The sequence below is a fragment of the Balaenoptera physalus genome (assembly GCF_965194825.1).
Source record: "Balaenoptera physalus genome assembly, chromosome: 1".
Taxonomy (NCBI): Eukaryota; Metazoa; Chordata; class Mammalia; order Artiodactyla; family Balaenopteridae; genus Balaenoptera; species Balaenoptera physalus.
This window is the reverse complement of record NC_138882.1, coordinates 143,892,614-143,909,117: the sequence shown is the minus strand read 5'-3', so window position 1 is coordinate 143,909,117 and position 16,504 is coordinate 143,892,614. Positions and strand designations below refer to the sequence as shown.

Sequence of the window (16,504 nt, the reverse complement as noted above, 5' to 3'; positions counted from 1 at the left end):
GGAACAATAGAATGGGAAGCCCCCAGAAAGGAATATCCAGCATCTCTACTTTTCCTGGACATTTACTATTTTGAATTATTATTATCATCTTTGAGTTATGTACAGGTCCTGCTTCCCCATCTGGACTGTAAATCCCTTAGAGAACAGTGTCTAAGTCTTCTAAATCAGCAACAAACATTTATTAGGTCCCAAGGATATTGCCCTAGGCACTGTGGATGTAAAGTCAAGTACAGGAGCTTTGCAATCTCGAGGTAGAGACTAACAAATGAATGGAGATTGTCAGTTCAGGGCACTAGGAACACTCAGGAAAGATGTGTTTTGCTGTTTTGTGGGGACAGGGTAAAGCTTCTAGGCTTTGTACGTAGTAGGAATTAAGCAAATATTTGGAATGAAGGTAGTAGTCTTACCTTAATTTCGAGGTAGAATTGATAGGAACAGAACAAATTCCACACACAAGAGAGACTGCTTGGAGGAGTATTTATCCTCTCTCTTATATAGAGATCTTACTGGTCCTTTCCAGTGTTCCTCAAGTGTTTCTGGGAGAGTAGAATCAGTGTGTTAGAAAGTTAAGAGCAAGAAACCAAACTTAATGACTGATTCATTTCTAAATTTAAAAAAACTAAAGAAGACTGATAAGCATTAACTGTAGGTTCTGTACCCCTTCAGAGTAAACATCTGCAAAATCATAGAAGGGTAGTGTAAAAATTGGGATAGTATATACTTTTTTGATCCCAAAGAACTTCATCAAGATAAATCAACTGTCAAGTTTGTGAAGTCAGTAAACTTTGTCTTGGAAGCCCTCCACTCATCCTTCCTGGCACTTCTAATTTCCTTCCCTCCTGCATCCTGTTCTCTCCTCCAACCTGTGTCTCCACTTCCAAACATTTATCCTGTATCAACCCTTGACAGTCCTTGCTTTCAAGCTAAAGGGTCAGCTAATATCTACAGATTCTTTCTCCTTTAGGATTTAATAACTACATGAGTATTATTTGCATTTTATTAGAGGACACCAAGGAAATCAAAAGCTTTAGAAACTCAGAAAAGTATTAATAATGGGAGAATGACGGGCAATGAAGTTGGCCTTTTGGGTGGGATCTCACTGAGTCATGACACTTGGGCGAATCCTTGTCACAGGTACTCATATGACTGTTTCTAAATCTGTAGCCAAAAAATAAATGAATAAATAAATAAATAAATAAATCTGTAGCCCAATTCAGCAGTTTTTGAGCATCTGTTATTAGTCAGATACTGTGATAGGCACTAGAGATTAAAAAAAACAGCCTAAAAACAAAAAACCTGATAGTCTCCTTCCCCACAGATCTCACAGTTTTATCAGAATATGCATGTCTTACCTTTTATTTGCCAAGGAACATAAGGAAAATATTTATTTTGGTTCCAATTTGTATTCTTCCAACTTCCAAAATTACTTCAAGCGGCTTTCAATTTAAAAACACAACAGATAGTATTAAATATAGAGAGGACAGAAACCATATGGAAAGATAGGAGAGATTATTATATCAGGAACGTGAACCCAGATAATTCTGCCTTGCGTTTAGCCCTGAAATTCCTGGTTGCCAAGGCAAGAAGGGGAAACACTAGGTTATATAATGTACATTTTCTAATAAAAGGAAACAGTAGAAATTCATTTTAAGAGACCATATTTTTTCTGGTTTTATGTATTAGGAGGAATTTTTGTGTGTATATCCTTTTATAAATGACTTCTATTAGATGCAGTTTTACATAAAATACAGAAAAGTTCTTTGAGTGGCTCTTTTGCATTGAACTTCAAGGAAAGCCAAGCAAAGAACATTAAATAAGCTATTAAAGGGTCTTCCTTTGGGTACTAAGCTAGCATGCTACAGATATGTTGCTTTCCTGTGGTCTGGCTTTAATGAAAATAGAACTTAAAGACTAAGAATCCTGGAATGCCAAATTTAATAACTAGAAATTTGTGCCTTGAACTGGGCCCTCTGCATTTTTTTACTCAGGTTGCTGCAGTAGCCTCTTAACTCTCTCTCTGGGGAAGGTTCCATCCCCTTCTTTTCCCTTTGCTTTTCAGAAGCCATCATCTGTGCAACTACCAGAGTGACCTTTCTAACAGATGACTCTGATGTCACTCCCTGTTTAGACTTTTTCAGGGAGTCTCCATTGCTTATAGGATAAAGTCCAGACATACAGTATCTTCTATCACCCCTATGCCCTTCTTTTGCTCCGCCCCTCCTGCTACTTCAGCCATAGCAAACACCTGCCAATTCTCTGCACGTGTCACACTCCGCTCATGGTGTTGTTAGTGCCTGATAGGCACCTCCCTCCTGGAGTGATGTTCAAAATAGCAGATAACCTGTGTGACTCAAGCATACCGGTTAGGACAGACCTGCCCTGCCACAGTGTGAAGTCCTGGAATGCCCCCCTGATGTGCCAAACCTTAACCCTTTAGGTTTGGGATCATGAGTCTTTTCTGGCACAAAGATGGGATGACAAGGTTGGGGGAAATGTATGGGGCATGGGACAATGGCACTTTGCCAACTGGTAAAGAAGCATTTCAGTATTTTAAAATCCAGAATGGCCGCCTGAGGGCTGCATCAGCTGAATAACAGCCTGTCTCTGCCCTGTCCTTCTTTCTGCCCCATCTCCTGACACTCTCTTACAGACAGTTCAGGAACTATCTCCTATGGGAAGCCTTTCCCGACCTTCCCTGTGTATCACTTTTCCTTCCTCCTTCAAAGAACCCACTGTAACCTCTGTGTGGTTCCATCATCATACCTGTATTTCTCTTTGCACAATTTTGTTTACCTCTCTGTCTTCATCCACGAGATTTTAAACCCCATGGAGACGGGTTATGTCTGATTTATTTCAATATAGCAACATTTAGCATAGCACCTGGCATGCAGGAGGTGCACAGTAAGTGTTTGATGAATGAACACATATTAAAGATTCTGTACCCTGACACAGGAGGAAGAGATTTCCCAACAAGCACTTGCACCAGGTATGAAATCTACCAATTCTGGTATGTTAGTGACATAATCAGTTAACACAATGAGAACAACGTTAGCAACATGTAGCATTTCACTACCTTTTGACTCCTGAAGTCTCAAATTCGGAGGAAAAGGAATTCAGTCCTTTAACTGGTAGAAAATGGAATATATTCTGGAAATGTCCCAACCATACCTATGCAAAACTAAAAAATCCCCACCCTGATGGCATAGAATTTTATTTTGGTAATTTTGTTGTAGAGAAAGCGCATAAAAGTCACTGGGTCACTCTTTTTTCCATGTCCCTTATTCACACAAGGAAGTGTACTCCTTCCTTCTATTTTTATCTTGTTTGTTCACTGTTTTATCTCTAGTGCCTAGATCAGTACCTGGACTGCTGTCCCTGTGCAATAAGTATTTTTTAAATGAACAGATCTAAATGGAAGATGAGAAAACATGGCAAAAAACCAAACAGCAATCCGAGCTTTTCTTCAAGGGTCATGCGCCCTGATTTTTCTCCTTTCTGGGGTGCCAGAAGGGATTGAATTGATGTCTAGGGACATTGCTGATGGCTACGCCCCAGCCACTGCTCTAGGAGATGCAAATGTGAGCTTAACTACTGACTCTTCCAGGTGGAGACAAGAGCGGGAGCCAGCCACCCGTTCCTCAAAGGAAAAAGGAACCGGAGGTGGGGGGCAGCAGAAACTCGAGTGACAATAAAAATCAAACCCAGACACTTGGGACAACACAGACCCAAGACTTTGTTCCACATCCCAGTGACTCACTAAACTGAACAGGAGCCTAAAGAGAGCCCATGAACTACACTGAGTTGCCCAACTGCTTCCTCCCTTGGCTTTCTTTCCACCAGAGGTGCCATGTCCAGGAGAAAGGTGCTTTGGATGACTTTGAAACATGTACGCGTTTGTTATTTCAGCTCCACAAAGCGCCTCAAGTCTGTGGAGGACGAAATGGACAGTCCTGGTGAAGAACCATTTTACACAGGCCAAGGGCGCTCCCCGGGGAGCGGAAGTCAGTCCAGCGGGTGGCATGAAGTGGAGCCAGGTAAGCGGTCTGGGCAGTGGGCTTGCAGCCGCCCCTGTAAAATCCAAGATGCGTGGGAGCCCACGCCAGGCAAAAAAGGGAAGGCGGCAAGCTCAGAGCAGTGGACTTTTTCCACGTGAACGCGTGTTTGTACCTGACTGCTGCTTTTATGAAAGGGTGGTAGTGCAAGGATGCCATTTAACTGAGAAGAAAGACTGAGAATGGTGTGTAGGGTGTTCTACTCTCACATCTTTTCACCTACACTGCAATCCAGCGTTCCATTTGCCTTTGCTTTCATTTTATACTAATTGCCTTTTGGGTCTGGTTTTATCTTTTAATAATCAAAATAAAAATCTATCAACTTTTTCAACTGCGTTGATAACATTAGAAAGGTAGAATGGGTTCCCTGTGTGATAGCTTGTACTTGGATCTTTATAAAATGAGGAGACTTTTAAATATGTTTTCCTGTTACTGGATTTCATCATGATTCTTTTTCTGTTTAGAAGGAACAGCTATCTTTATGTCCCTCTTTCGTGGACTAAGCAAATGATGACCGCTAGTTTAACCTCCTGGGGTAGTTTAGTCTTGGCTCTGGAGTCTTGAGTAATGTGACTAATTCTGATAGCAGAAGCTTTTTGAAACTTTTCTCAGTGTCTAACCTCCACATGGGCAAGGGGAAATCTTCTCCAGTGGCTTCCTCGATATGCAAAGTCAAATGCTATAGAGAACAGAGTGGGCTTTGGAAAAAGACAGGCAGAGTATAATCCTGACTCCAGCTCCTGCTGGCTGTGTGATTATGGGCAAATTACCTAACCTCTCTGAAACTAATTGTCCCCATTTTTATAATCTGTCAATAATAATAGCTATGTCAGTGCTCTTGAGAATTAAATGAGGTAATATACATAACCTGTCTATGAATCACACCTAGCACAGCAAGTTTGAAAAAATTTCCCCAACCCGTGCCTCAGAGTAATTCCCTGCAAAAACAGACAAGCGCCAAGAAAAATCTCTGAACCCCTTCATCTTCAAATCTTAACTCTTTTCTCTCCTCTCTAACATATCAAAAGAGAGTCCTCAGAGGGTGTGACTATAAAGGAAATAGCACAAGGGAGATTTGGGGGATGATGGAACTGTTCTGTATCCTGTTTGTGGTGGTGATGGACAGGAATCTATACATGTGTTAACATTCATAGAAAAGTATGCCTTCCACTCCTGAACCCCCAGGCAGTTTTGCTATATGATAATTAAAAACAAAACAAAACCTCAGGCCCCACTGTCTAAGTCCTTTATCTTGTTCACTTTATTAAAATGCAAAAATTTCACTTTGCCTTACTTCTACCTAATCTTTTCACCCAGCTCATTCATTCATTCACTCACACCTTCACTGGGAACTTTTCTCATGATGAGGAACTATGCCTGGTTCTGGGAACTCAAGGATGAATGGGAAGGCTATGGCTCCTGCTTTCAAGGAATTCACAGTGGGGGTGGGGAAGAGACACATAAGAAGATCTTTAGGGGAGATTGGTTCAAGATGGCGGAGTAGAAGAACGTGCGCTCACTCCCTCTTGTGAGAGCACCATATTCACAACTAACTGCTGAACAATCATGAACAGGAAGACACTGGAACTCACCAAAAAAGATACCCCACATCCAAAGACAAAGGAGAAGCTGCAGTGAGATGGTCAGAGGGGCGCAATCACAATAAAATCAAATCCCATAACTGCTGGGTGGGTGACTCACAAACTGGAGAACAATTATGCCACAGAAGTGCACCCACTGGAGTAAAGGTTCTGAGCCCCACGTCAGGCTTCCCAACCTGGGGGTCCGGCAATGGGAGAAGGAATTCCCAGAGAATCAGATTTTGAAGACTAGCGGGATTTGACTGCAGGACTTTGACAGGACTGGGGGAAACAGAGACTCCACTCTTGGAGGGCACACACAAAGTAGTGTGGCATCAGGACCCAGGGAGAAGGAGCAGTGACCCCATAGGAGACTGAACCAGACCTACCTGCTAATGTTGGAGGGTCTCCTGATGCAGAGGCGGGAGGTGGAGGTGGCTCACTGTGGGGACAAGGACACTGGCAGCAGAAGTTCTGGGAAATACTCCTTGGTGTGAGCCCTCACAGAGCCTGTCATTAGCCCCACCAAAGAGCCCAGGTAGGCTCCAGTGTTGGGTTGCCTCAGGCCAAACAACCAACAAGGAGGGAACCCAGCCCCACCCATCAACAGTCAAGTGGATTAAAGTTTTACTGAGCTCTGCCCACAGGAGCAACACCCAGCTCTACCCACCACCAGCCCCTCCCATCAGGAAGCTTGCACAAGCCTCTTAGATAGCCTCATCCATCAGAGGGCAGACAGCAGAAGCAAGAAGAACTACAGTACTGCAGCCTGTGGAACAAAAACCACATTCACAGAAAGACACACAAAATGAAAAGGGAGAGGGCTATGTACCAGATAATGGAACAATATAAAACTCCAGAAAAACAATTAAATGAAGTGGAGATAGGCAACCTTCCAGAAAAAGAATTCAGAATAATGATAGTGAAGGTGATCCAGGACCTTGGAAAAAGAATGGAAGCAAAGATCGAGAAGATGCAAGAAATGTTTAACAAAGACCTAGAAGAATTAAGGAACAAACACCTAGAAGAATTAAAGAACAAACAAACAGAGATGAACAATACAATAACTGAAATGAAAAATACACTGGAAGGAATCAATAGAATAACTGAGGCAGAAGAAAGGATAAGTGACCTGAAAGACAGAATGGTGGAATTCACTGCCGCAGAACAGAATAAAGAGAAAAGAGTGAAAAGAAGTGAACACAGCCTAAGAGACCTCTGGGAAAACATTAAACACACCAACATTTGCATTATAGGGGTCCCAAAAGAAGAGAGAGAGAAAGGACCCGAGAAAATATTTGAAGAGATTATCACTGAAAATTCCCTAACATGGGAAAGGAAATAGCCACCCAAGTCCAGGAAGCACAGAGAGTCCCAGGCAGGATAAACCCAAGGAGAAACATGCCGAGACGTGTAGTAATCAAACTGACAAAAATTAAAGACAAAGAAAAATTATTAAAAGCAACAAGGAAAAAATGACAAATAACATACAAGGGAACTCCCATAAGGTTAACAGCTGATTTCTCAGCAGAAACTCTGCATGCCAGAAGGGAGTGGGACCATATATTTAAAGTCATGAAAGGGAAGAACCTACAACCAAGATTACTCTACCCGGCAAGGATCTCATTCAGATTTGACAGAGAAATCAAAAGCTTTACAGACAAGCAAAAGCTAAGAGAATTCAGCACCACCAAACCAGCTGTATAACAAATGCTAAAGGAACTTCTGTAAGTGGAAAACACAAGAGAAGAAAAGGATCTACAAAAACAAATTCAAAACAATTAAGAAAATGGTAATAGGAACATACATATTGATAATTACCTTAAATGTGAATGGATTAAATGCTCCAACAAAAAGACACATGCTCACTGAATGGATACAAAAACAAGATCCATATATATGCTGTCTACGAGAGACCCACTTCAGACCTAGGGACACATACAGACTGAAAGTGAGGGGATGGAAAAAGATACTCCATGCAAATGGAAATCAAAAGAAAGCTGAAGTAGCAATACTCATAGCAGGTAAAATAGATTTTAAAATAAAGAATGTTACAAGAGACAAGGAAGGACGCTACATAATGATCAAGGGATCAATCCAAGAAGAAGATATAACAATTATAAATATATATGCACCCAACATAGGAGCACCTCAATATATAAGGCAAATGCTAACAGCTATAACAGAGGAAATCGACAGTAACACAATAATAGTGGGGGACTTTAACACCTCACTTACGCCAATGGGCAGATCATCGAGACAGAAAATTAATAAGCAAACAAAAGCTTTAAATGACACAGTAGACAAGATAGATTTAATTGATATTTATAGGACATTCCATCCAAAAACAGCTCATTACACTTTCTTCTCTAGTGCACACGGAACATTCTCCAGGATAGATCACAACTTGGGTCACAAATCAAGCCTCGGTGAATTTAAGGAAATTGAAATCATATCAAGCATCTTTTCTGACCACAATGCTGTGAGATCAAAAATAAATTACAGGGGAAAAAATGTAAAAAACACAAACACATGGAGGCTAAACACTATGTTACTAAACAACCAAGAGATCACTGAAGAAATCGAAGAGGAAATAAAAATACCTAGAGACAAATGACAACGAAAACACGATGATCCAAAACCTATGGGATGCAGCAAAAGCAGTTCTAAGAGGGAAGTTTATAGCAATACAAGCCTACCTCAAGAAACAAGAAAAATCTCAAATAAACAATCTAACCTTACACCTAAAGGAACTAGAGAAAGAAGAACAAACAAAACCCAAAGTTAGTAGAAGGAAAGAAATCATAAAGATCAGAGCAGAAATAAATGAAAGAGAAACAAACAAAAAAAAACAATAGCAAAGATCAATAAAACTAAAAGCTGGTTCTTTGAGAAGATAAACAAAATTGATAAGCCATTAGCCAGACTTATCAAGAAAAAGAGGGAGAGAACTCAAATCAGTAAAATTAGAAATGAAAAAGGAGAAGCTGCAACAGACACCACAGAAATACAAGGCATCCTAAGAGACTACTACAAGCAACTCTATGCCAATAAAATGGACAACCTGGAAGAAATGGACAAATTCTTAGAAAGTTATAACCTTCCAAGACTGAAACAGGAAGAAATAGAAAATATGAACAGACCAATCATAAGTAATGAAATTGAAACTGTGATTAAAAATCTTCCAACAAACAAAAGTGCAGGACCGGATGGCTTCACAGGTGAATTCTATCAAACATTTAGAGTAGAGCTAACACGCATCCTTTTCAAACTCTTCCAAAAAATTGCGGAGGAAAGAAAACTCCCAAACTCATTCCATGAGACCACCATCACCCTGATACCAAAACCAAACAAAGATACTATAAAAAAAAGTAAATTACCGATCAATATGACTGATGAATATAGATGCAAAAACTCCTAACCAAATACTAGCAAACAGAATCCAACAACACATTAAAAGGATCATACACCATGATCCAGTGGGATTTATCCCAGGGATGCAAGGATTCTTCAGTATATGCAAATCAATCAATGTGACACACCATATTAATAAATCGAAGAATAAAAACGATATGATCATCTCAATAGATGCAGAAAAAGCTTTTGACAAAATTCAACACCCATTTATGATAAAAACTCTCCAGAAAGTGGGCATAGTGGGAACCTACCTCAACATAGTAAAGGCCATATATGAGAAACCCACAGCAAACATCATTCTCAATGGTGAAAAACTGAAAGCATTTCCTCTAAGATCAGGGACAAGACAAGATGTCCACTCTCACCACTATTATTCAACACAGTTTTGGAAGTCCTAGCCACGGCAATCAGAGAAGAAAAAGAAATAAAAGGAATACAAATTGGAAAAGAAGAAGTAACACTGTCACTGTTGCAGATGACGTGGTACTATACATAGAGAATCCTAAAGACGCCACCAGAAAACTACTAGAGCTAATCAATGAATTTTTTAAAGTTGCAGGATACAAAATTAATGCACAGAAATCTCTTGCATTCCTATACACTAACAACAAAAGGTCAGAAAGAGAAATTAAGGAAACAATGCCATTCACCATTGCAACAAAAAGAATAAAATACCTAGGAATAAACCTACCTAAGGAGGTAAAAGACCTGTGCTCAGAAAACTATAAGACACTGATGAAAGAAATCAAAGATGACACGAACAGAGAGATATACCATGTTATTGGATTGGAAGAATCAATATTGTGAAAATGACTATACTACCCAAAGCAATCTACAGATTCAGTGCAATCCCTATCAAATTACCAATGGCATTTTTACAGAACTAGAACTAAAAATCTTAAAATTTGTATGGAGATACAGAAGACCCTGAATAGCCAAAGCAATCTTGAGGGAAAAAAAATGGAGCTGGAGGAATCAAAATTCCTGACTTCAGACTATAGTACAAAGCTACAGTAATCAAGGCAATATGGTACTGGCACAAAAACAGAAATATAGATCAATGGAACAGGATAGAAAACCCAGAGATAAACCCACGCACATATGGTCAAGTAGTCTATGACAAAGGAGGCAAGGATATACAATGGAGAAAAGACAGTCTCTTCAGTAAGTGGTGCTGGGAAAACTGAACAGCTACATGTAAAAGAATGAAATTAGAACACTCCCTAACACCATACACAAAAATAAACTCAAAATGGATTAAAGACCCTAATGTAAGACCAGAGACTATAAAACTCTTAGAGGAAAACATTGGAAGAACACTCTTTGACATAAATCACAGGAAGATCTTTTTTGACCCACCTCCTAGAGTAACGGAAATAAAAACAAAAATAGACAAATGGGACCTAATGAAGCTTAAAAAGCTTTTGCACAGCAAAGGAAACTATAAACAAGATGAAAAGACAACCCTCAGAATGGGAGAACATATTTGCAAATGAATCAATGGACAAAGAATTAATCTCCAAAATCTATAAACAGCTCATGCAACTCAATATTAAAAAAACAAACAACCCAATCAAAAAATGGGCAGATGACCTAAATAGAAATTTCTCCAAAGAAGACATACAGATGGCCAAAAGGCACATGAAAAGCTGCTCAACATCATGAATTATTAGAGAAATACAGTCAAGACTACAGTGAGGGGGCTTCGCTGGTGGCACAGCTGTTAAGAATTTGCCTGCCAATGCAGGGGACACGGGTTCAAGCCCTGGTCCAGGAAGATCCCACATGCTGTGGAGCAGCTAAGCCCATGTGCCACAATTACTGAGCCTGCATGCCTAAGACCTGTGCTCTGCAACAAGAGAAGCCACTGTAATGAGAAGCCCACGCACTGCAACGAAGAATAGCCCCCGCTCACCACAGCTAGAGAAACCCCGTGCACAACAACGAAGACCCAACACAGCCAAAATTTTTAAAATAAAATTAATTAATTAAAAAAAAAAGAAAACTATAGTGAGGTCTCACCTCATACCAGTTAGAATGGGCATCATCAGAAAATCTACAGACAACAAATGCTGGAGAGGGTGTGGAGAAAAGGGAATCCTCTTGCACTGTTGGTGGGAATGTAAATCGATACAGCCACTATGGAGAACAGTATGGAGGTTCCTTAAAAAACTAAAAATAGAATTACCATATGACCCAGCAATCCCACTACTGGGCATATACCCAGAGAAAACCATAATTCAAAAAGACACATGCACCCCAATGTTCATTGCAGCAATATTTACAATAGCCAGGTCATAGAACCAACCTAAATGCCCATCGACAGATGAATGGATAAAGAAGAAGTGGTATATATATACAATGGAATATTACTCAGCCATAAAAAGGAACGAAATTGGGTCATTTTTAGAGATGTGGATGGACCTAGAGACTGTCATACAGAGTGAAGTAAGTCAGAAAGAGAAAAACAAATATCGTATATTAACGCATATATGTGGAATCTAGAAATATGGTATAGAAGAACCAGTTTGCAAGGCAGAAATAGAGACACAGACATAGAGAACAAACGTAGGGACACCAAGGGGGGAAAGTGGTGCGGGGGTGGTAGTGGGATGAACTGGGAGATTGGGATTGACATGTATACACTAATATGTATAAAATAGATAACTAATAAGAACCTGCTGTATTAAAAAAAAAAAAAAAGTATAACCCCAGACTAACCATGAGAAGGACATCAGACAAATACTAGTTGAGACTCACTGTACAATATATTTGACCTCTACTCTGCAAACTGTCAAGGTCATCAAATATAAGGAACGTCTGACTAACTACCACAGCCGCGAGAGGCCAAAGAGGCATGACCCCAAAATGTAGTGTGCGGTGCTGGATGGGATCCTGGAACAGGAAAAGGACAGTGGGTAAAAACTGAAAAGATGGGAATCAGGTGTGAACTTACAATAATGTATCCATATTGATTCACTGATTGTAATAAACATACCATAGTAATGTAAAGTGTCTGTAGCAGGGGAAACTGGGTGTGGGTATGTGAGAACTCTGTGTACTGTCGTCACATTTTTTTCTGTAAATCTAGAGTTTTAAAAAAATAAAGCTTATTTAAAAGAAAAAAAAGAAGATCATTATGTGGTGACATGGGAGGCGCAAGGATGGGGAATTAGCCTCTGGTGCTGCCATTTTCTAAGTGTTATCAACACAGCATTCAAGGTGTGGTGGGTCTTCTACGAAGGCCACACATCAGCTTCACTCCACACTGACATTCATGCCAGTTTACTGAAAGCGACTAAGAAATACACCCAGGCCTAAATGAACATGCTGACCACCTAGGCTGCCAAATGCATCATCCGCACGACCTCAGGACAGTGCCAATGAGAAGCTTATGTGCTATTAAAAAATTTACAGATCTAAATGTTCCTTGAACCCTTTTTAAAAGGCCAGTTAAAGTCCTGGCCAGTTTACCTGCTTCTGTGAAAATCAGAATCAAAATATATAAGTTTGGGACATTGTGCTTGAGGGTCATACTGATGTGGTTTTATACAGACTGAGGTGCTTCATTGTGTCGAAGTACATGAAGCTCCTCCACCATAAGCCTGTCCTGTCAAGGTAGATTCCTTTGGGGCATATCTGGGTGCAGTGGGAGTACGTTGAATATAGAGTACCTTGACCTAGTGACTCTTTTATTCAGAGTAATTCTATTCTTCTCTGCATGTTATGATTCAACTGACCATAAATTTTAACATCTGAATACCTATATCCTTTGTGGTCATTAAATAACTAAAATTTAATGGCTAAATCCTTTTTGGGAGGAGATATATATATATATGGTAATAATACTACATATTATACTATATGTATATAGCATATATGTACATATAATATACTGTGTATATACTATACATATATATGTGTGTATATATATATATAGAGAGAGAGAGAGAGAGAGAGAAAGTGTATATTTGTAGGGGGGTTCTCTAAGAAAAAAATTTATATTTTTAGAGAAATCCCCCACAGTTATACTGTATTCCTGCACTGATGCCCCATTCTCTATCCCTATTTCTTTACAGAAAAATGCAGTTTCATGGTATATGTGCAGGGGGTGGGGGAGGACAGTGAATAAATTTACATTTGGTCATATTCAGCGTAGAAAGTCATAATTGAAACATGGCCTGATGGGACATTAAAACTCAGCTGAAGGATGTTGTACATGTTCGTGGTGACTTTGGTGTCATTAACTCACACCAGCCATTTTAAATGGATAATTTATGCTGCCAGATGGTCCTTTTTGGGGATTTTCCATGCAGCCCAATCCCCTTTTTGGCACAGAGGACACCCTTATGTTGTTCCCACACTGATCCGGGCCTGCATAGCTTTTCCCCAGGGGTACAGTTCATTGAGTAGGAGGCTTTTAGTGATTCACGCATGTAAATTACCTTCAGAACGTGTTTGGCAGTTATGTATATCTGAAGGCACCAGCAGCCTCGTGGTTGCCTACATTTGGGATAATTCTCTCAAGCAAGTACTAAAGGATACTTTGTTTATGCCTCAGATGTGACCCAGGAAGCAAGGCCTGTACTTATTCCTCACTCAGAGAGCTTTGCATCTTGTTTACCTGCCCTCAAATGCTTTTTCAGTGCTCCCCGGCCAAAAGAGGGCCGAAGGTTGCCAGAAGAGACAAATTTCCTGGAGCAACAGGAAGGCTTTGGAAAGTAAAACAAACCAGACATGCAGTAAATTACATGGGCTCTTTCAAATGTCTTTTGTAGTATCCTGTTCCCCATTAGTTTATCTCAGCACTTTTAGTGCACAGCTCTTATTATCTGGGAAGAGGGGCATAGGAGATTAAAGATGATGTTAGTTTAAAAACATCAGACAACCTCAAGCTGACTTTTGCTTCTCTTACAATGCTGCATTTGTTCTTTCCACTTAGTTTCGTTTCCCAGTTATCTCAAAACTGGGTTAGATTCGAAGCTTTGAAGCTAATCATGCACTGATGAAATGAGTCCTATGAAATTCTATCAAGCAAAAGTGCACATACCATCAACTCTTGTTTATCTGTACAAATGAAAAATTGCAGAGGAACTGATAATGCAAATAAATAGGAAGGAAACCAACAGGCAGGCGCCTACACTGGGTCAGACGCTGCACATGGTGCTTTCATATACATGGTAATGATTATAGTTATAAATTGTTTAAGTACCTCCTGTGTACCAGGTTTTTTTGGGTTTTTTTTAATTGCCCTAAATCATGCAAGTAGAATGAGCTTGCCTCTGTAGAGATGAAACTGAGAATTATAAAAAATTAGGTGACTTGCCCAGCGCCACAGAGATAGTAAACCTGTGGATCCTGAATCCACATTTCAACCTAAATCTGATTTCGGAGTATAAGTTTTGTCTTCTGTACCCAAAAGACAAAATAACCTCTTTTACCCTAAACATTTATGCTTGTATTTTAAGGTCTCATGTCCTGAGCTTGTTTTTAAATATAAAACATACAAATAAAAAATTACTCATCAGAAAGACCTGAAAAATCCCCCACTTTCCTTATCCCAAACCCTTGTCATGCACCCAGGCCAGAGAAGGAATGTGGGTTTATTAAATACGCATAGGATATAATATATGAGCAAACGGTATTAACTGTTAACAAAGTGAAATATCTACCATTTTTTGCCCATAAAATCAAACAATCCTCAGCATTCAGATCTTTGTTCAAATAATACCTTATGAGAGAGGCTTCTAGTGATCTGAAATAGCTGCTGTTTCTCTTGCATCATCCTATAATTCATAACCCTGCTTGCTTTCCTTTCTGCATACCACTATCTCTTGTTATCATATGTTCTCCCTCTAGAATATACACTCTGAGCAGTGGGGCTGAGTCTGTCTTTTCCACTGCTTTACCCCCAGCATCCGTGACAGTCTGCCACATAATAGGTACTCAATAAATGTTGATTGAGTGAATGAATGAAGCCCATAAAGCAGGGAACTTGGGTGCTTTCCATAAATCTGAAAGCAGATTTGGCCACCCGTAATTCTCTCAGAATTGATGTTTACTATATTCTCAATCTGTAGGCTGTTATTCAGTCAAATCCAATTATTAGCAAGTAGTAAGCAAAACAATTGCTAAGGCTCAACCATGGGCCCTGTTGACAAGTGGTAGTGTTATCAAATTTTATTACAAGTATCCCTCACCTTAAAGGGTATTCCTTTAAGTGAATCAAACCTTTTTTTTAAAAGATAATACTTTATTGTCTTCTAAGATAATACTTTTTTAAAAAAAAGATAATTCGTTATCACAAGCTCTATATCAAGAATCCCAATAGTGAATCTTTATAGAATGTTTTATGTAACCTTCCTGATTTATGTCTGAAAATTTTAAGATTTCCACGTGAAATTTTCTTTTATACAAGCATACGTAACACCCATACGAGACACTATGAGATCTGTATCACGTGAGGTCTAATCTTGCTATTCAAAGTGTGGTCTGAGGCCCAGCAACATAGCATCACCTGGGAGCTTATTAGAAATACAGAATCTCAGGCTCTAGCCAGGCGCACAGAATTTTAGCAAGATCTCTGGGTGATACTTATACATGTTAGGGATTGAAGAGCCCCGATCTAGGCTCCTTCTCTGATTGTTCCTTTATGTAGGCTCTCACCACTCAATCATTGCCTTGTCTAGCGGCAACCTGAACTTTCAGTGTTGTGCTCCCCCAAGCTTTCTCCCTACTTTAAGTAGGAATGCCTTTAACACTCTTCTAGATAGATAGAAATCTAGCCTATTTTCAGACAGATCAGAGAAGATGGTACCCTCACACAGTGATTCATACCTCGGTACAAGAAAGAAACTTCTCTCTTCTGCCTCTCTCATCTTCCTCCAGTTGAAGTGCATGGAGAAGAAGAGCTGGTCATCTAATCAGTATAGTTCAAGTCGAGCCAAGTCACTGAATCTTTATTAAGTGCTGACTGTGTACAGTACAGAGTAGTTACAAGATGACCCCGTCAAGTCCCTGTCTTCAAGGGCAAACCAAATTTCTTCCATTGTCAGTCACCATCTGTAAGATGGGCACTGTTGTTTCTGCCCCATCTCTGTCGCAAAGTTACAACAATCAAATGATGAACTTGAACTTCTGTTCCAAATGCCAAAGTCCTTTGTTAAAATTAATGTTCTTTAATCATGTGAAGTATCATTAGAATTATTGAGAGAGGCAAACCCTACCCACCTCATGGTGGTTGGATTAAATGCTACTGGAGTAAAAGGAGAGAGCTGACTTTAGAATTAGGGACACTGTCCTCAAAAGGAGGCAACGAAACTGGGTTTCCATTGGAACCCAAATGAGAAACTCTCACACACTTGAAAGTGAGACGTGATGTCTCTTAGCCTTTCAATCATTGGTATATATAGAAATTTAAGTGTTCTTCATATACCTTTCTTTCTAAGATACATA

The 16,504-nt window shown here is 39.7% G+C and overlaps 1 protein-coding gene across 13 annotated transcripts in view; it reads left to right on the top strand.

The window, feature by feature from the left end:
* NFIA (nuclear factor I A) overlaps nucleotides 1-16,504 on the top strand; it is a 392,763-nt gene that overhangs the window by 269,835 nt on the left and 106,424 nt on the right. For all 13 annotated transcript variants that reach the window (XR_014261496.1, XM_082453615.1, XM_082453621.1 and 10 more), the window contains one exon: nucleotides 3,907-4,034. Coding sequence is in view for 12 of the 13 variants with exons in the window: in XM_082453615.1 (XP_082309741.1) it covers nucleotides 3,907-4,034 (128 nt within the window). In the remaining variant the exon portion in view is untranslated. The remainder of the gene's footprint in view (nucleotides 1-3,906; nucleotides 4,035-16,504) is intronic.